The sequence below is a fragment of the Lampetra planeri genome, chromosome 72 (genome assembly GCF_965212315.1).
Source record: "Lampetra planeri chromosome 72, kcLamPlan1.2.h2, whole genome shotgun sequence".
In the NCBI taxonomy this organism is placed as follows: Eukaryota; Metazoa; Chordata; class Hyperoartia; order Petromyzontiformes; family Petromyzontidae; genus Lampetra; species Lampetra planeri.
The window spans coordinates 420,340-439,875 of NC_136177.1; the positions used below are offsets into that span (position 1 = coordinate 420,340).

The window sequence follows — 19,536 nt, forward strand, 5'->3', positions numbered from 1 at the left end:
AAGCTTATATTGAGGCTATTCAGTGAGGATTTACTTAACGAAACGCTACAATGCACTAGAAAACATTTACGGTCACACTATCAACGCGAGTAACCACACGATAGCACGGCAATACAAATAACCCCCGTCCCCCTCCTTTTTTCCAATCTAAAATAATTGTATATTCATAGATATATAGAGAGATCGACTTCACTCAAGGCGCTTGACATAGTTGAAAAAGAAAAGAGCGACACAGAATGTGACCATTTTGATTGGCAGGGAGCATGCAAGGGGGTTGAGGAATTTGTGGTACCGGGATAGAGGGGTAATTAGGGGATAATGAAACGGTAGGGTAGGGGAAGTAGCCGCAATAGAGGGTACGTAGTCGGAATCGATATTAGGAAGCCGCTGGAGCTATAAGTTATACATTATCGAGATTGAAAACTCATTTCTTTAGAACTGCCTGTTGTGTTTAGTTTGATGTCCTTCTCCCCACACCTCCGATTAGCACGGATGGCTACGTACGATGCGAAAGAATATTCTTTAGTTCTTTCGGTAAAGTCACGTAGAATAAAAATAATAAAATAACAAATAACCACGACGTTTCGATTGCAACACAAGGGGTGATCATCAGGAAAAGGGGGGTTAGCCTCTAAAGGCAAACTGCTTATAAAGGTCTGAAATGAGCGTAGCCCAAGTGTCAGCAGCATGGGCGGGGCAGCTGATGTTAATGTAAGTGGCGGGCGATGGCCGCCGTTGGTGGTGGGTTTCCACCAATTAAAGGGCTGCCAGGTAAAGGTTTAACATGGGAATGGTGGTACAGGTGGCGGGCTTCCACCAGTAAAGGGCTACTGCTAGTGGTGATGGTAGTCGTGGGTAGCGATGGTCCTGGTGGTGGGCTTCCACCAATTAAAGGGCTGCCAGGTCTAAAATGGAAACATTACAGCCAGTTATGACTCGAACTGGCTGATAACGATGCAAAAGAAGTTCAACACAGATACATACAGGATGCCACTGGAGCTATGCACTTGTAAATAATCTCGATTGAAAATTCATTTCTGAAGAACTGCCTGTTGTGTTTAGTTTGACGTCCCCCCCCCCCCCCGAACCTCCCATTCGCGCGGTTGGCTACGTACGGTGTGAAAGAGGTTCAACATACACACGTGTACATACGAAGGAGTATGGGGGAGGTGACCACGATGGAGGAGATTTATGGGTCATAAAGGGGTAGGGGGGGGGGACGGGAAGGGGTGGAGGGGGCCGAGGGAAGAGGACGGGCGATCTGGAAGTGGGCGAGCTGATCAAGCAGCATCGACCGGCGCGGCAAAGTACGGTCAAGCAAATCCCCGTGACTGACGGAGCAGGGGAAGCTTTCGTCATCGACTCGACCGTTGTAATCACACGTAACGACAAAGCGTCCCCTTGTTAAAAATATCTATCTATCTAAGACGCGGTTATGAAATGCTACTCTTTAATGCTCACAATAGTAGTAGTAGTACTAGTACATGCGTCAGAGAAATGCTTGGGAGAAAATGAACTTTGAAATTCACGTCATAGCATTGTGATGACGACACGGACCTCAGTGACGTTCATCGTTGTTAAGGGCAAGACAACAAACTCCGATTCGGGTGTTCAAATCCCGATCGCAAACCACGACTATGGTGGACTGCGTAGAATAGGAATTAGGTTTGCAGGCTTCTACCGTTTTTGAAAGTAACCATCAGACAAAGGCGGTGGTCACCGCATCATCGCGCGGCGCTTTCAGACGCGTCTCTGCGGCCGTCTGGAACGCTCTTCCTTGGAGCTGCGCCACATTTAAAGTCATCACCTAGATTGACAAACACATTTCTTTAGAAACTGCTTCTTGTTCTTCTGTTCAGCTTGTTGTTCTCCCTCCGCACCTCCCGATGAGCACGGTTGGCAACGTACGGACGTCCATGCATACAAAGCCTTGCCGAAACCCGCTTTATCGAGCGCGTGTTTCGGCTCTACAGTTGAGCTCTGTTTTCTGGAACATGGGGGGGTGACGTTTCACCTCCACGCGGTTCAACGCAGCCAAGATTCTCACCTCCGCGTCGACAAGCAATGCCGTGCGTCAACGGATCGACTGCGAGAACGATTAATTTCAACACGCGGGGTCTCTCACGTGTTCATAAAGAAACGCGGCTCAACACGAACACGACGGTAAAAACGCAAACGCTCGTCACGCATTGCCCGCACGCACCTAGCCGTCCCAGTCGCCGAGGGCATCGGTCGTGCCGACGTCTCGATGGCGAACCGTCAACGTGCAAGTGGCAAGCGCAGAGGTCGCAACCGGGTACCCGATACCTGTACCCTACCCGATACCCGGCTACCCGTACCCGGCCGGGTACGGGTAGCCGTTTGCGACCCTGGTGCGGCCGGGTACGGGTACGGGTAGGCCGTGAGTCACTGGTGAGTAACCGTTTGTCACTCATTTTCCAACGTCTTGTCTCTTCTCACGATTCAAGTTCCTAGAATCAACCCACCCGTGCCTGCAACATGGCTTCATCCCAGAGGTCGCAATTGGGTACCCGTACCCGTACCCTACCCTATACCCGGCCGGGTACGGGTAGCCGGGTATCGGGTAGGGTACGGGTAGGGTATGGGTACGGCCGGGTACGGGTACCCGTTTTCGACCCTGGTGCGGCCGGGTACGGGTAAGGAATCAAAACCCGTTTGCGACCTCTGGGCAAGCGTCAGGGGCGAGCGTCGGACACGGCGATTCAGCGTTTGGGCACGAGTGCGGGAAGGGAAAAGGAGCCGTGGGGGAGGGGGGGGGAGGTTCAACGTCGAGGCGAAATTGACAAAGATTGTGTACTCAGACACACGGACTGTTCAACCTTGTGGCAATCCGTTGTTGAGCAACCCGGGGTGAGATGGATTTGTCGCCCATATAGACACGCGGTCTCCTGTTGCTCAGTATCGTCCATACCGGGCGTATTGTTTCGAGACAGGAGGTCGTCCTTGCGAGCTTAAACATCCAGAACTGTATATTTATATTCTTGCTTCTTTCAGTAAAGTCACGTAGAAGGGAAATAATAAAATAATACAAATATTAAACAATAAAAATTCTCACGACGTTTCGACTGCAACACAAGCAATCGTCATCAGGTGTGAAATCCACAGCAAAAAAACTATTTTTTAAAATTTTCTTGCTGTGGATTTCACACCTGATGATGATTGCGTGTGTTGCAGTCGAAACGTCGTGAGAATTTTTACTGTTTTATATATTTTTTCATTTATTATTTCCCTTCTACGTGACTTTACCGAAAGAACCAAGAATATGAATCCCTGCAGTCACGAAAGCTTTAAATCAAAAAATCCAGAACTGTGTCTGTAGACCGACGACGAGTCCACAAAGGCTGCGCCGGTCTTGGATTTCTTCCGGAACCCGGCCTCGATGTGCGTCGCGAGGGCCAGGACTCGCCCAGAACAGGCCGCAATGTACAACGTGCGACGGACGCCAACTCCATTCGAACCTCATTTGCCAGTAAAAAATATGATAATTGGTTTTTTACCCTTCTATCTGGCAACAAAACTGACACCTTTTTTTTACAAGGAGACCACAATACCTGCAGTCATAATGCAAAAAAAAAACACATAACTCCTCCAACCCACAAATACGAAGGAGGGGACATCGTCACATCGATACGCCGCTCCGCCGCTCCTGACACGGTTGTCTCGGCTTGACCACCTGAATGTGAAATTGTGGTCGTAGTCTCTGGCTTCGACGTCGGCAGCCGTACAGAAGAAGCAGAATAACGAGGGTCAGGGTATCTTGTAGAATTAGTTAAATGAAGACGGGAGATCATTTCGGACCAAGGAACGCAATCCCAGTTTCCCCGTGCGCTCGGCAAGGTCAACCTTCGAAGGAATCCCGATTGCAAATCACGACGATCACCGACGATCCATTGATGCCGGTCTTACGGGGAGACGGGCAATCCCAACTAAACCCTTAAAAAACGTAAATCTTGATTTGAATCTTGATTTCAATCTTGATTTGAATCTTGATTTGAAAGACGCAAATGCCAAACATGATTTCTTTAAAAAAAAAATTAGCGTACGAATCCGACAGCTGTCGTTCAAACTACGTGGACTAGGAATGAAATCGTAGGCGGGTGTTCACCTCGTAGATCCGTTTGCTCGCCGCCCAAAAGCCTCTGCGGCCGCACGGGCACCAATTCACTTGTGCGTCTTGCCGTGCCTCTCCAGGTTGGAAGGGTGCGCAAACCCCTTCCCGCACGTGCCGCACACGTGCGGTTTCTCCACGGTGTGCGTCCTCTTGTGCTCCTCCAGCTGGCAGCGCCGCACGAAGCCCCTGCCGCACTCCACGCACACGTGCGGCTTTTCGCCCGTATGCGTCCTGGTGTGCTCCTCCAGCTGGTAGCGCCGCACAAACTCCTTGCCGCACTCCTTGCAGGCGTGCGGTTTCTCGCCGGTGTGCGCCCTCTTGTGCCTCTCCAGGCTGTAGCAGTGGATGAAGCCCTTGCCGCACTCGGCGCACACGTGCGGTTTCTCGCCCGTGTGCGTCCTCGTGTGCACCTCGAGGGTGGACCAGTAGGAGAAGCCCTTGCCGCACTCGGGGCAGACGTGCGGTTTCTCGCCAGTGTGCGTCGTCACGTGCTTCTCCAGGTGCGAGCGCTTCGCGAAAGCCTTGCCGCACTCGCCGCAAGCGTGCGGCTTCTCGCCCGTGTGCGTCCTCGTGTGCATCTCCAGGCTGGAGCGCCCGCCGAACACCTTGCCGCACTCCTTGCACTCGTACGGGCAGTCGCCGGTGTGCGTCCGCGCGTGCGTCTCGAAGTCGCAGGGGCGGGCGAAGCCCTTGCCGCACTCCTGGCACACGTACGGCCACTCGCCCGTGTGCGAGATGGCGTGAGTGTTCAGCGAGTAGCACGTCGCGAACCTCTTGCCGCACTCCTTGCACACGTGCGGCTTCTCGCGGGTGTGCGTCCTCAGGTGCGCCTCCAGGAAGTTGGTGCGAGCGAAGCCCTTGCCGCACTCCTTGCACACGTGCGGCCACTTGCCCGTGTGCGACATGAAGTGCGAGTTCAAGGTGTAGCGCGACGCGAAGCCCTTGCCGCACTCCACGCACACGTGCGGCTTCTCGCTCGTGTGCCGCCTCGCGTGCTCCTCCAGGTGCGAGCGCAGCTCGAAGCCTCGGCCGCAGTCCTTGCACGTGTGCCTCCGACGGCCGCCGGCGGCGGCGGCGGTGACGGCGAAGACGACGCAAAGCGCCGCGCCCTCCAGCGCCTTGCCGCACTCCGCGCAGGCACGCGGGGTCGCGCCGGCGCACTCCACTCTGTCCGCGTCGCCGTCGAAGCGTCTGCCCTTGGCGCAGTCCGCGCACAGCGTCTCGGGTTCGCTGGCTCCGTCCGCTGCGAGGTTTTTTGTGGGGGGAAAGACGCGAGAGGGAGCGGCGCTCCGGTCAAACCTCCTGTTTCGTCTTTTGGTGTTCTTCTCTGGTTTGACGCTGGCAGTGAGACTAGGCCCTAAAGAAGGCTGCTGTTTCTGGGTGTAGGGCAATTGGTTTCAAAGATAAAATGCAATGTCACATTATAATTACATGCAAGTGTATTATCAGAGCCTGTTGGTTTGCATGTTCACCACAAGCAGTGTAGAGTAACTTGATTCTTTGATAAAGGTTTCTATTTGGTGGTTGAACATCTTAACACAACTCCTGTTTCATTACTGCCAGATAGGGTAAAACCTATTCTTATTTTTTCATGTTCTTATGATGTTCGTGTATTAAAATAGCGCCTTTTAAATGTTGCATAAACTATGTTTTTCGGGTGAAAAAGGTCAACGACGTCCATTTGCCTCATTTGATTGACGACAATTTCAATGAACGATGGCTTTCTTGGCATCAATTAAATACGCTGCATGTACGTACGCCAGGGATGCCGCGAAAGGGGAGAAACTCACCAGCACCGATTTCCTCCTCCGACAACTCCACCTCGATGAAGTTACGGTCTGCGGCGACCATCAATCCGTAGGCGTCTCTCGTCTCCTCCGCCCATTCGCCATCCCGTTCCACTTTAACCGCCTGCAGAACTGCGGCTGTGATTTAGGAGAAAACAAATTAAAAAAATTAGCAAGCCTGGAATTTGATGGACGGGAGGGTCATCTTGACTGAGATGACTACTGGCCGATGCACCACCTGTGCCCCCTGCTGTGCCAACTTGCTGTGTTTTAGCCGCCCGGCGCTCCGCTCGTTGTTGTGAGCATCGCTCCTCCGCCCTCCGTTGTTGTTGGAGGGTGACTGCCTCCAACTGCCCAGTAGCAGCGTCCTTCACGAGCCTCCTCCACAGAGGCTGATCTTGACACTGCTGGTAAAGTCGTCGGCAAGTCCACTCAGCTCCACATCCTCCTGTACCACATCACTCCATCTCTTCTCTAGCCCGTGCTGCGCCCATTTAGCCCCCTCGATCCGACCGAACAAAAGCTATTTAGGCATGTGGTGGCTGGGCATGTGGGCTACATGACCCAGCCAACATAGCCTCGCCTTGCCGGAGGAGCTGACCGACATAACTTTGTCCAGATCTTTCAAGGATTTGTGAGCTCCTCACACAATCTAACCTGGTTAAACCCAGGATTGATCGTAGGCAGCCCAGGGGGGTTCACGTTTTACAAGTATAGAGAAGGGAGGGCATGACCATGGCCGAGAAGACCCGAAGCTTCATGTGGACCAACAGACCAGGTAGCTTCCACACAGCGTTACGCAGTCGGTGAAAAGATAATGCCTCTTGACTGATTCTGAGTGAGACTTCTGCTGTAAACCCAGAACTGGTCAAAAGAACACTGCCCAGGTATGGAAAACTCTCCACTCTTTCCACGACTGCCCTATCACCAATTTAGAGTTGATGGGGTGCAGTGTTTGATGGCATGAAATACCCAGGCCGATTCTTAGTTTTGGTGGGGCTGATGGCAAGTCCCCACCTCTTAGTGGCACGCTCCAGGTTCAGCAGCAGCGCCTCTGACAACACCTCTGAGTGAGCAGCAATCACCAAATCGTCGGCATGCGTAACATGGTTGACCAATAGGGAGCCATCTCACGACCGCATCTGAGAATTGATCAGCCTCCTGTTGTATCTGTACCAGATGGAGATTCCTTTGATACAGTCAGATTTCTCGAACTAAGTGGTAAAAAAATATGTTAAATAAATGTAGGAGCCAGAGGACATCCCTGTCACACCCCAAGGTGAACAGGGAATGGCTCCGACTCCCGGCCACATAGCTTTGCCTGGGTCTGCCCACCATCATGAAGGTCCTTAACGATTGTTAAAAGTGAGTCAGGGACTCCGAAAGCACAATGAACAACCTAGAGCCCGGGCTTATTGATGGTATCATAGGCCTTGACCAGGTCAATAAAGCAGAGATGTAGGTCTTGTTGAAAGTCCCTACACCTCTGCTGTAGCAAACAGATGGAAAATATGGCATCTGTGCAGGACCGCCCTGGCCTGAAAACAAATTGGGGCTCCACAAGCCTCTCTTCAGCGTGCCTAGCAAGGCGATGTTGAATATAATCCTTGCCAGGTCCTTTCCCAGCACACCGAGGAGTGAGATGCCCCTGTAGTTGTTACAGTCTGTGCGGTCCCCCTTCTTAAAGAGGGGGACCACCAGGGCATCCTTCCAATCCTGCGGAACCCGTCAAGTGGTCCAGACTGTTATTATGATGTCATATAGGGCAGTCTGCACACAGACGCCACCCTTTTCCTGGTCTCAGACTCTGGATCGCCTTCAGTGCTTCCTCAATAGATGGCACTTCAGCCAGCCACTCACAGGGGGTGACTTCTTCCAATATTTGAGGCACTGCAGCCTCAGCAGGGTCATCCCCACTCTTCCCCATGATGTTTTCTAGGCTGAGGGATTTCCCCTCCTCCAAGACCTCAAAGAAATGCTCAGCAAATCTGCAAACCTGGTCCTGGGGGTTGGAGATTGGATCACCTTTATTTCCCCTAAGAATGGTGATAGGTGTGGTGCTGCAAGTTCGTTTTTTGATGGAGTCAAAGAGTAATTTGCGATCCCGGGCTACTGAGTAAGACTCCATCTCTTCAGTAACCCACAACCACCACCCATCCTTGCAGTGCTGCATGCCTCTCCAAACCTCCGAGCGAAGGCTGTGGGAAACCTCCTCATTCTCCGACGTGGGATGCTGTAGACAGTGAGAGTGGGCCTGTCGCTTTTTCTCAGCCAGCTTAAACACCTCCTCTGTCAGCCAGGGTCTCTGGGGAGGTCTGGACCGTGTACCCAAAGCAGTCATTTGAGCTGCATGAGCCACAGTCCTAAACCTCGCCCATTTCCCATCAGCATCAGGAGGAGGGGGGGGGGGTTATGCCAACCCCAGTTGCAAGCGATATTGAAATTCTCGATTGCAACTTTCATCAGCTAGCGGAGACCAAACCACTATGGGTTTGATTGGGGTCCTAGATGGACACCCACCACCAGAGTGAAAGAATGGCAGGCGCATCTTACAGATGTCAGTGGGCAGATCAGTCTCCTGCCCCGAGTAGAGGAATGTCCACTCCTCATGCTGACTGGAGCCAAAGCCTTGTGAATACCGCAGAGATCCAGGCGGTGCAAGTCCAGCCAGTCCAGCTCTCAACAGAGGAGTGGCAGCCTCTCCTCCGCAGTGAGCGTTCAAACATTCCACGTGGCCACCTGCAGTGGCTTTTTTGCCATTTCTGGAGGAACCTCGAACATACAGATTCAGTCTCCTGGCTCCGCCAAATGGGATTTGTGGTCAGGAGACATCATAGACGCCTGTTCCAGCATAACCTTAGTTTAATATTTAGCATCGTAGTTTAGGGGTTAGTTGAATTGAAGGTGGAGGTGTCACCAGCCCCTCGCACCCATCCAGAGCCCCCATTCGGCCACTGTGGTGGCTACTAGCGCCATTGGAATCGGCCTTCCCCCCCACAGCATTTCTCACATCCACCACAGCGCTACCATCATCCGGAACCCGCCCAGGAGGGAAGGGGGTTGTGGTTTTATGCCGAACTACACAAGTACGTACACAGCCCATTTTCACCCCTCAGCCGTTTGATTCATGGTTCCGCTGCATCCGGCAAAGGGTGGGAAAGAGGTTGGGGGTGGGGGGGGGTGTCCAGTTACCATCTTCCCCGACTTCGGTTTTCACCACGATTCTTGGAATCTCCGGTCCCAGACTCCCTTCAGCTTCATGCTTCACGACGCCTGCTGTTGCTGCTGCTGCTGCTGCTGCAAGACAAAGGCACCCCCCCCCCCCCGCAGTGTAGCCTCAACAGACTTTTGGGCAAGTGCCGTCAGTAGCAGCGAGTAGCAGCAGCAGCACGGATACGGGTAAGGAATCAAAACCCGTTTGCGACCTCAGGTTCATGGGTGAGAGGGTGGGTGGGTGGCTCCAACCTGTCCACCTGTCCACTCACACAGTCATCTGTTCACTCACCCGTCCACCCACCCACTCACCCATGAACCTGAGGTCGCAAATGGGTTTTGATTCCTTACCCGTACCCGTACCCGGCCGCACCAGGGTCGCAAATGGGTACCCGTACCCGTACCCGGCCGGGTACGGGTTCCCGTTCCCTACCCGTACCCGGCCGCACCAGGGTCGCAAACAGCTACCCGTACCCGGCCGGGTACGGGTAGCCGGGTATCAGGTAGGGTACGAGTATCGGGTACCCGGTTGCGACCTCTGCCATGAACGTCGGCACTGTGTTGCACACGAGATGGTGGTGGGGGTGGTGGGTGGCCAACACCACGTCCGCCCGCCCGCCCGCCCGTCATAACTAAAGCTGTAGCTCTGGCGCAGGCCAATCAGTTCCCAGGGCAATGCGTACATTATTGTTAATATCATCATCTCCATCATCAAAACGTTGTTTATTTGCATGTTTTACCGTGAGCATGATGCGTGGTTAATGCCGACGGGTTCACTTTGATAGCGGCAATGAGGAGCCCCCCACAGATACGGCGAAATAATCATCTCTTGCGAAATGATGAAGCCACCGGGAGCGATGATGGACTTCTACTTCGCCGACATTGACAAACTAATTTCTTTAAAACTGCTGCTGCTTGTTGTTGTTGTTGTGTTTAGCTGGGTAAAATTGCTGTATCAAGTGACGGTTTCACCTGAAGACGGAGGCTTGTGTTGCCTCCGAAACGTCGTGATTAAATGTATTCGCTTTCTTTTCACCCACGTGACTTTACCGAAAACACCAAAGAGTATGAATCATTGCAGTCACGAAAGCTTCAAATCTAGAATTAGATGATGATGATGATGTTGTCAGCCCACGTGGTTGAACTGCTATCAATTTGTGATGTCCACGTTTATTACACTGGTCAACAACAACAAAAATTCTGGCCTGGACTTTTGCAGCTGTTTTAGACTAATTTCAGGGTGCTGATTCCAAATCTGATCTCAGATTTGCTGTATCACATCGGCATACCCCATTTTCATTGATTTTACCCGAAATTAACACTGTCACTGATGATTGCAAGTTGTTGCGAGTCAGTGACTGCTTTAGTGTTAAAATATGGTGCTGTATTTCTAGGATAGTGTGTTTATAATTTCGTTTTATGTAGATGTCCACATTTATTTAAGATTTTTCTTCTGCAGTTTTTATTGAAAATGCAATATTTGATATCTCAAAAACCTGACGTGATAGACAAAAACTGATGCCACATTTGGAATCGGCACCCCAAAATTACCTTCCAACCGTTGGAATACCTTGTGCCAGAAAAAGTGTGTTGACCAGTGAATTATCTGACAAAAGACCCAGGACACAATAGTAGCAGGTCAGCGGGGTCCTTACACCTGGAAAAAAATGAAATAGTTGAGTGTTTGAGTGATCTCACCAACAGCGTCGGCGTCCTCGTGTTTCAACGTCAAGTCTGGACCCATCCAGAGGCTCGGATTCTCTTCGTTCTCTCGCTTGATGATGAACGGCGACTGGGCGTGCGAGGCCATCTGAGGGCGGGAACCCATCGAGACTCAGAACCCCCCTTTCACTGAAGATGTAGAGCCTTGGCAGACTGTTGGGGCGAGTGCTGACAATGGGAACTTTATGAGATGATGAAAATTGAATCAGCGTTTATCTAACAGTAACCCACTCACACACCCACCCACACACCCACCCGCACACCCACTCGCTCACCCACTCACCCACTCACACACCCACTCACACACTCACTCACTCACTCACACACACACCCACTGACCCACACACTCACACACCCACCCACTCACACACCCACCCACTCACACACCCACCCACTCACACACCCACCCACCCACACACCCACCCACCCACACACCCACCCACCCACACACCCACCCACCCACACACCCACCCACCCACACACTCACACACCCACCCACACACCCACCCACACACCCACCCACCCACACACCCACCCACACACCCACCCACACACACACCCACCCACACACCCACCCACCCACACACCCACCCACTCACTCACTTACCCACTCACTCACTCACACACCCACCCACTCACACACCCACCCACTCACACACAAAGACAAAGATCCCCTGTATAGCCTCAGCAGACTGTTGGGGCGAGTGCTAAGATGATGAAAATTGAATAATCGGCGTTTATCTCGCAGTAATAAAAGAGAAGTTGTTAAGATGTTCAGACAACAAATAGATACCTCTTGAAAGGCATTGAGAACGCATTAACAACACCGACCCACTCACCAACTCACCAACTCAACCACCCACTCACTCACCCACCAACCCACTCAGCAACCCCCACTCACCCACACCCACCTACTTACCCACTCACACACTCACCCACACCCACCCACCCACTCACCCACCCACCCACTAACCCACTTATACACCCACACACTCACCCACTCACTCACCCACCCACAACCCAGAGTCTCTGCTGCCTGCGTGTTTATCCTGCCTGTCCAGAGTTACAATGTAAACACATAAACACATCCATAATAGAGGTTTTGTTTTGGGTTAAAACGCGTGGTGGTGGTGTGGGTGGTGGTGGTGGTAGTGGTGGTGTGGGTGGGGTGTGAGTGGTGGTGTGATGGTGGTGGTGTGGGTGGTGGTGTAGGTGGTGGTGTGGGTGGTGGTGGTGTGGATGGTGGTGGTGTGGATGGTGAGTGGTGGTAGTGGTGATGGTAGTGGTGGTGGTGGTGGTGTGGGTGGTGGTGGTGGTGTGGGTGGTAGTGGTGGTGGTGTGGGTGGGGAATGGAGGGTCGGACTTCACCACTGATTCACGCGACCGCTGCCTTCGTCCAGCGGTGGATGGGGAACTTGAAGCAGCAGCAGTGTCTCTGTCTCCGTGTCTCTGTCCCTGTGTCTCTGTGTCTCTGTGTGTCTCTGTCTCCGTGTCTCTGTCCCTGTGTCTCTGTCTGTGTCTCTATGTGTGTGTTTCTCTCTCCCTGTGTCTCTGTGTCTCTATGTGTCTCTGTCTCCGTGTCTCTGTCCCTGTGTCTCTGTCTGTGTCTCTATGTGTGTGTTTCTCTCTCCCTGTGTCTCTGTGTCTCTGTGTGTCTCTGTGTGTGTGTCTCTGTGTCTCTGTCTGTGTCTCTATGTGTGTGTTTCTCTCTCCCTGTGTCTCTGTGTGTGTCTCTGTGTCTCTCTCCCTGTGTCTCTGTGTGTGTCTCTGTGTCTCTCTCCCTGTGTCTGTCTCCGTGTCTGTGTGTCTCTCTCTGTCTCTCTGTGTCTCTCTGTGTGTCTGTCTCTCCCTGTGTCTCTCTCTGTCTATCTCCGTGTCTGTAACTCTGTGTCTCTCTGTGTCTCTGTGTTTCTGTATGTGTCTATCTCCGTGTCTCTCTGTGTCTTTGTATCTCTCTGTATCTCTCTGTGTCTGTCTGTCTCTGTGTCTCTGTCTGTGTTTGTATTTCTGTGTCTGTGTCTCTCTCTGTGTTTGTATCTCTCTGGCTGTGTCTCTCTGTATCTGTGTCTCTGTGTTTGTCTCCGTGTCTCTGTCTGTGTCTCTCTGTGTCTGTGTCTCTCTCTGTGTCTCTCTCTGTCTGTCTCTGTGTCTCTGTGTGTCTCTGTCTCTCTGTGTGTCTCTGTCTCTGTGTGTCTCTCTCTGTCTGTCTCTCTGTGTCTCTCTGTATCTGTGTCTGTCTCCGTGTCTCTGTGTCTCTCTGTGTCTGTGTCTCTCTGTGTCTGTGTCTCTCTCTCTCTGTGTCTCTCTCTGTCTGTCTCTCTGTGTCTCTGTCTGTCTGTCTGTGTCTCTGTCTGTGTCTCTCTCTCTGTCTGCGTCTCTCTCTGTCTGTCTCTGTCTGTGTCTCTGTCTGCGTCTCTCTCCGAGCGGTCTATCCCTGACCCCTCACCGTCTGCTCATTCAACGTCCAGCGAGCGGCAAGATGCGGCACAAGTCGGAGCAGGGCGACACGACGCGGGCACAAGACGCGGCTAGACAGGAAGCTGCCGACACAAAAGACGCGGCTAAGCCACGAGATGCGGGCACAAGACGAAGACGACCCAGCATGGTGGGTGAGGGGCGTGGATGGGAGGGGAGAGCCCCGGAACGTGAATAGCAGGTGCCTCTGCGGCTCCAAAACGTACATAGCCGGGAGACAAGATGCGTGACAAGACAAAGGCAAAACATATTTGTTGAGTGACTGATAAAATTAGTGGTAAGCAATAAATTGACACACTCAGTAGGGGCTTTAGCTGGTAGAATGGGGATGGTTTAGTGTTTGTATCTGTGGGTGATTGTGTGTGTGTCTGGGTGTGTCTGTGTGATTCTGTGTGTGTCTGTGTGGTGTCTGGGTGATTGCGTGTCTGTGTGTGCTGGGTGATTGTGTCTATGCCTGGGTGTGTCTGTGTGGTTCCGTGTCTGTCTGTTTGTGTCTGTGTGTGCTGGGTGATTGTGTGTGTCTGTGTGATTGTGTGGGTCTGGGTGATTGTGTGTGTGTCTATGTGTGTCTGTGCCTGGGTGTGTCTGTGTGATTCTGTGTGTGTCTGTGTGGGTCTGGGTGATTGTGTCTATGTTATTGTGTGTGGCGGATCCACCGGGTTTAGGTGTGCATGATAATTGATTATTTACCCTTCTATCTGGCAACAAAACTGACACCTTTTTTTGTTGCCAGATAGAAGGGTAAAACACCAATTTCATATTTTTTTACTGGCAAATGAGGTTCCATTAGGTGTGCATATTCATACAGCCCTGTCCCAGCAGCCGTCCCCTTCGCCGCTAGCATTAGCATCTGTTTGCACAGCGGATTAAGGCCGACCCACAGGAGGGTCGGGGAGCATGTTTTCAGCGCTAGCCGTGGTGGCCAACGAGCGCCTGCAGGGGCTCGCGCGTGCACGCAGCCACCTCCGCATGAGTGGTGGTGGTGTACGTGGGGAGTGTGCGGGGTAACCCGAGGTGGTGGTGAGCCAGCCTCAGAGAGGGCGATGGCGCGCGGGGGGCCGATCACTCGATCGGCGGGGGCCAGAGGTCGCAAATGGGTTTTGATTCCTTACCCGTACCTGTACCCGGCCGCACCAGGGTCGCAAATGGGTACCCGTACCTGTACCCGGCCGGGTACGGGTACCCGTGCCCTACCCGAAATGAGTGACAAACGGTTAATCACCGGTGACTCACGGCCTACCCGTACCCGTACCCGGCCGCACCAGGGTCGCAAATGGGTACCCGTACCTGTACCCGGCCGGGTACGGGTACCCGTGTCGTACCCGTACCCTACCCGAAATGAGTGACAAACGGTTACTCACCGGTGACTTACGGCCTACCCGGCTACCCGTACCCGGCCGCACCAGGGTCGCAAACGGCTACCCGTACCCGTACCCGGCCGGGTACGGGTTCCCGTTCCCTACCCGTACCCATACCCTACCCGAAATGAGTGACAAACGGTTACTCACCAGTGACTCACGGCCTACCCGGCTACCCGTACCCGGCCGCACCAGGGTCGCAAACGGGTACCCGTACCCGGCCGGGTACGGGTAGCCGGGTATCGGGTAGGGTACGGGTATCGGGTACCCGGTTGCGACCTCTGGCGGGGGTCCGGCGAGAAGTGGCCAAGGAAGAAGGGGGAGTGGAGGGGGGGACAACGCGCCCTGCCCGATCACGGGGAGTTGAGCGTCAGCCCCCCACAACAACAACAACCGCCATTCGCCACTAAGTGGCGGTGACGTCACCACGACGCTTGTGCCAGGCCAAGGGCACCTTGAGGCTACCAAGTGAAGTGTCGAACGCCCGCTGGCAGGAGGTCATGGGGCAGACCCAGCAGGTGCCTCGGGTCGACTGACTGAGATGACTGAGATGAGTGGCTGATGCACCAGCTGTGCCTCCTACTGTGCCAACTTGCTGTGCTTTAGCTACCCGGCGCTCCACTCGTTGTTGTGAGCGTCGCTCTTCCGCCCTCCGTTGTTGTTGGAGGGCCCCCACATTATCACCACCACCATCATCACCACCACCATCACCACCATCATAACCACCACCACAAATACCATCATCACCACCACCATCATCACCACCACCACCACCATCATCATCACCACCACCATCACCACCATCATAACCATCACCACCACAAACACCATCACCACCACCATCATCATCACCACCATCATCACCAACACAACCGCCACCATCAATGTCTGTAGAACCACGAAAGAGTGATGTTTGAAAACAAAATTCAAAGTGTAAATTAAAATGGTTTAATTTCCTCGTGGGTACAAACGTCAGCTCGACGTTGTATTCCTCTATAACGACAATCATCACCATATTACAATGCAGAGCGCCTGTCAACATTCCCACGTCGCCAGATATCACCGCTACCAGAAGTATTATCTTTGTTGGGATCATGTTATAAAGTGTGTTATTGCTATGTGACAATGTGTTACTGGTACCATGTTATGAAGTGTTATTGATATGTGACAATGTGTTACTGGTACCATGTTATGAAGTGTTATTGATATGTGACAATGTGTTACTGGCACCATGTTATTAAGTGTTATTGCTATGTTACAATGTGTTACTGGTACCATGTTATGAAGTGTGTTATTGCTACGTGACAATGTGTTACTGGTACCATGTTATGAAGTGTTATTGATATGTGACAATGTGTTACTGTTACCATGTTATGAAGTGTTATTGCTATGTGACAATGTGTTACTGTTACCATGTTATGAAGTGTTATTGATATGTGACAATGTGTTACTGGTACCATGTTATGAAGTGTTATTGATATGTGACAATGTGTTACTGGTACCATGTTATGAAGTGTTATTGATATGTGACAATGTGTTACTGTTACCATGTTATGAAGTGTTATTGATATGTGACAATGTGTTACTGGTACCATGTTATGAAGTGTTATTGCTATGTTACAATGTGTTACTGGTACCATGTTATGAAGTGTTATTGATATGTGACAATGTGTTACTGGTACCATGTTATGAAGTGTTATTGATATGTGACAATGTGTTACTGTTACCATGTTATGAAGTGTTATTGATATGTGACAATGTGTTACTGGTACCATGTTATGAAGTGTTATTGCTATGTTACAATGTGTTACTGGTACCATGTTATGAAGTGTTATTGATATGTGACAATGTGTTACTGGTACCATGTTATGAAGTGTTATTGATATGTGACAATGTGTTACTGGTACCATGTTATGAAGTGTTATTGATATGTGACAATGTGTTACTGGTACCATGTTATGAAGTGTTATTGATATGTGACAATGTGTTACTGTTACCATGTTATGAAGTGTTATTGATATGTGACAATGTGTTACTGGTACCATGTTATGAAGTGTTATTGATATGTGACAATGTGTTACTGGTACCATGTTATGAAGTGTTATTGATATGTGACAATGTGTTACTGTTACCATGTTTTGAAGTGTTATTGATATGTGACAATGTGTTACTGGTACCATGTTATGAAGTGTTATTGCTATGTTACAATGTGTTACTGTTACCATGTTATGAAGTGTTATTGATATGTGACAATGTGTTACTGGTACCATGTTATGAAGTGTTATTGATATGTGACAATGTGTTACTGTTACCATGTTATGAAGTGTTATTGATATGTGACAATGTGTTACTGGTACCATGTTATGAAGTGTTATTGATATGTGACAATGTGTTACTGGTACCATGTTATGAAGTGTTATTGATATGTGACAATGTGTTACTGTTACCATGTTATGAAGTGTTATTGATATGTGACAATGTGTTACTGGTACCATGTTATGAAGTGTTATTGATATGTGACAATGTGTTACTGGTACCATGTTATGAAGTGTTATTGATATGTGACAATGTGTTACTGGTACCATGTTATGAAGTGTTATTGATATGTGACAATGTGTTACTGTTACCATGTTATGAAGTGTTATTGATATGTGACAATGTGTTACTGGTACCATGTTATGAAGTGTTATTGATATGTGACAATGTGTTACTGGTACCATGTTATGAAGTGTTATTGATATGTGACAATGTGTTACTGTTACCATGTTTTGAAGTGTTATTGATATGTGACAATGTGTTACTGGTACCATGTTATGAAGTGTTATTGCTATGTTACAATGTGTTACTGTTACCATGTTATGAAGTGTTATTGATATGTGACAATGTGTTACTGGTACCATGTTATGAAGTGTTATTGATATGTGACAATGTGTTACTGTTACCATGTTATGAAGTGTTATTGATATGTGACAATGTGTTACTGGTACCATGTTATGAAGTGTTATTGATATGTGACAATGTGTTACTGGTACCATGTTATGAAGTGTTATTGATATGTGACAATGTGTTACTGTTACCATGTTATGAAGTGTTATTGATATGTGACAATGTGTTACTGGTACCATGTTATGAAGTGTTATTGATATGTGACAATGTGTTACTGGTACCATGTTATGAAGTGTTATTGATATGTGACAATGTGTTACTGGTACCATGTTATGAAGTGTTATTGATATGTGACAATGTGTTACTGTTACCATGTTATGAAGTGTTATTGATATGTGACAATGTGTTACTGGTACCATGTTATGAAGTGTTATTGATATGTGACAATGTGTTACTGTTACCATGTTATGAAGTGTTATTGATATGTGACAATGTGTTACTGGTACCATGTTATGAAGTGTTATTGATATGTGACAATGTGTTACTGGTACCATGTTATGAAGTGTTATTGCTATGTGACAATGTGTTACTGGTACCATGTTATGAAGTGTTATTGATATGTGACAATATTATTTTTGGTTCTTTCGGTAAAGTCACGTAGAAAGATAAAGTAATAAATTAAATAATAGCATAAGACGTTACTGTGTGCCTATGTGTTCGTCTCTCTCTGTGTGTCTCTGTGTTATCTCTCTCTCTGCTTACGTGTCTGTGTGTGTGTCTCCTGTTATGTGTTTAATCTCTCTCTTAAATGTAACAATCTTTGGAAGAACACAATCAACCAGGTAGGGTGTTGACCGTTATGTTAGCCGAGTCTCTATGTTGTATCCCGTTGTATTTCTAAGTTTACTAGGTTTTGTTTTCTCTTTCATTTGTACCTGATGACGATTGCTTGTGTTGCTATCGAAACGTCGTGTGCTAGTATTTAATTTAGCATTTTCTCTTTCTACGTGACTTTACCGAAAGAACCAGAGAGTAATTCCTGCAGTAACGAAAGCGCCACATCAAATGTTACAATGTTACTGGTATGTTACAGTGTGTTATACTGGTAGGAACGAAGTGGACCAGACCACCAATAGATTAATGTGTCCGTCCGTCCGTCCGACTGTCCGTCTGTCCGACAAGATGGCCGCCCGCCCCCCCTGCGATCTGTGAACTAAATGAACTAAACAAGATGGCCGTCGCATCCGGCGCAGCCAATGACATCGCCTGTTGCAATCCTTGCTCTGTGGGCGCGCGAGTCAGTGGGGAGGGGGGTGTGGACGTCATCGCTCACCCCCCATGCACAAATCATTTTCTTTTTAACTCCTCTATACCCGGTCGATATCCCTGTACCGGTATTAGTATTATTCCTACCAGCCCACCCCGCAGGGTCCTGTTTGATATGTTAGAGTGTGTTACTGGTCCCATGTTATAAAGTGTGTTATTGATATGTTAGAGTGTGTTATTGATATGTTACAGTGTGTTGTTGATATGTTACAGTGTGTTGTTGATATGTTACAGTGCGTTGCTGGTACCATGTTACAATTTGAGTGCCTATGTTAACATTGTTTCCACTTTAAAGGAGAATTGAAAGTGCAAAAGTGTAAATCTAAAAATCTGGTTCGCCAGATGTCACTTCTACAACAATTAGTATTATTGTTGTTGGTATAATGTTTTACGATTTCAGTGCCTGTCAACATTGTTTCCACTTTTAAGGAGCATTTAAAGTGCAAAAGTGTAAATCTACAAATCATATTCGCCACATATCACTTCTACAATAATTAGCATTATTGTTGTTGGTATCATGTTTAACGATTTGTTATTGGTGTCAAGTTACAATTTTAGAGCCTCTGTCAAGATTGTTTCCACTTTTAAAGAAGCATTGAAAAGTGCAAAACGGATTTTAAAAAATCTTAACCTGTCC

At 49.5% G+C, this 19,536-nt stretch overlaps 1 protein-coding gene across 4 annotated transcripts; it reads right to left on the reverse strand.

The window, feature by feature from the left end:
- Window positions 1-3,163: 3,163 nt before the first annotated feature.
- LOC144737657 (uncharacterized) lies at window positions 3,164-12,326 on the reverse strand. 4 transcript variants are annotated; one of them, XM_078620453.1, is made up of 5 exons: window positions 12,223-12,326; window positions 10,831-10,942; window positions 9,112-9,216; window positions 5,923-6,057; window positions 3,164-5,375 (listed from the first exon to the last, which is right to left on the reverse strand). In XM_078620453.1, the coding sequence occupies exons 2-5, from the start codon at window positions 10,940-10,942 to the stop codon at window positions 4,183-4,185; spliced, it is 1,545 nt and encodes a 514-aa protein (XP_078476579.1). In that variant the 5' UTR covers window positions 12,223-12,326; the 3' UTR covers window positions 3,164-4,182. The 4 variants fall into 4 exon arrangements, with proteins under 4 accessions (XP_078476579.1, XP_078476578.1, XP_078476575.1 ...); XM_078620452.1 differs by lacking the exon at window positions 12,223-12,326 and having other exon boundaries at window positions 9,112-9,210; window positions 10,831-11,150; XM_078620449.1 differs by lacking the exon at window positions 12,223-12,326 and having other exon boundaries at window positions 10,831-11,150.
- Window positions 12,327-19,536: the final 7,210 nt, after the last annotated feature.

Excerpts from the sequence above, each read along its gene's own strand:
- LOC144737657 (XM_078620449.1), bottom strand. The coding sequence starts at position 10,960 with ATGGGTTCCCGCCCTCAGATGGCCTCGCACGCCCAGTCGCCGTTCATC. Across the intron at positions 6,058-9,111 it reads AACCGAAGTCGGGGAAGATG|CCGCAGTTCTGCAGGCGGTT; the intron begins GTAACTGGACAC and ends CCTAAATCACAG. Across the intron at positions 5,376-5,922 it reads GGAGGAGGAAATCGGTGCTG|CGGACGGAGCCAGCGAACCC; the intron begins GTGAGTTTCTCC and ends AAAACCTCGCAG.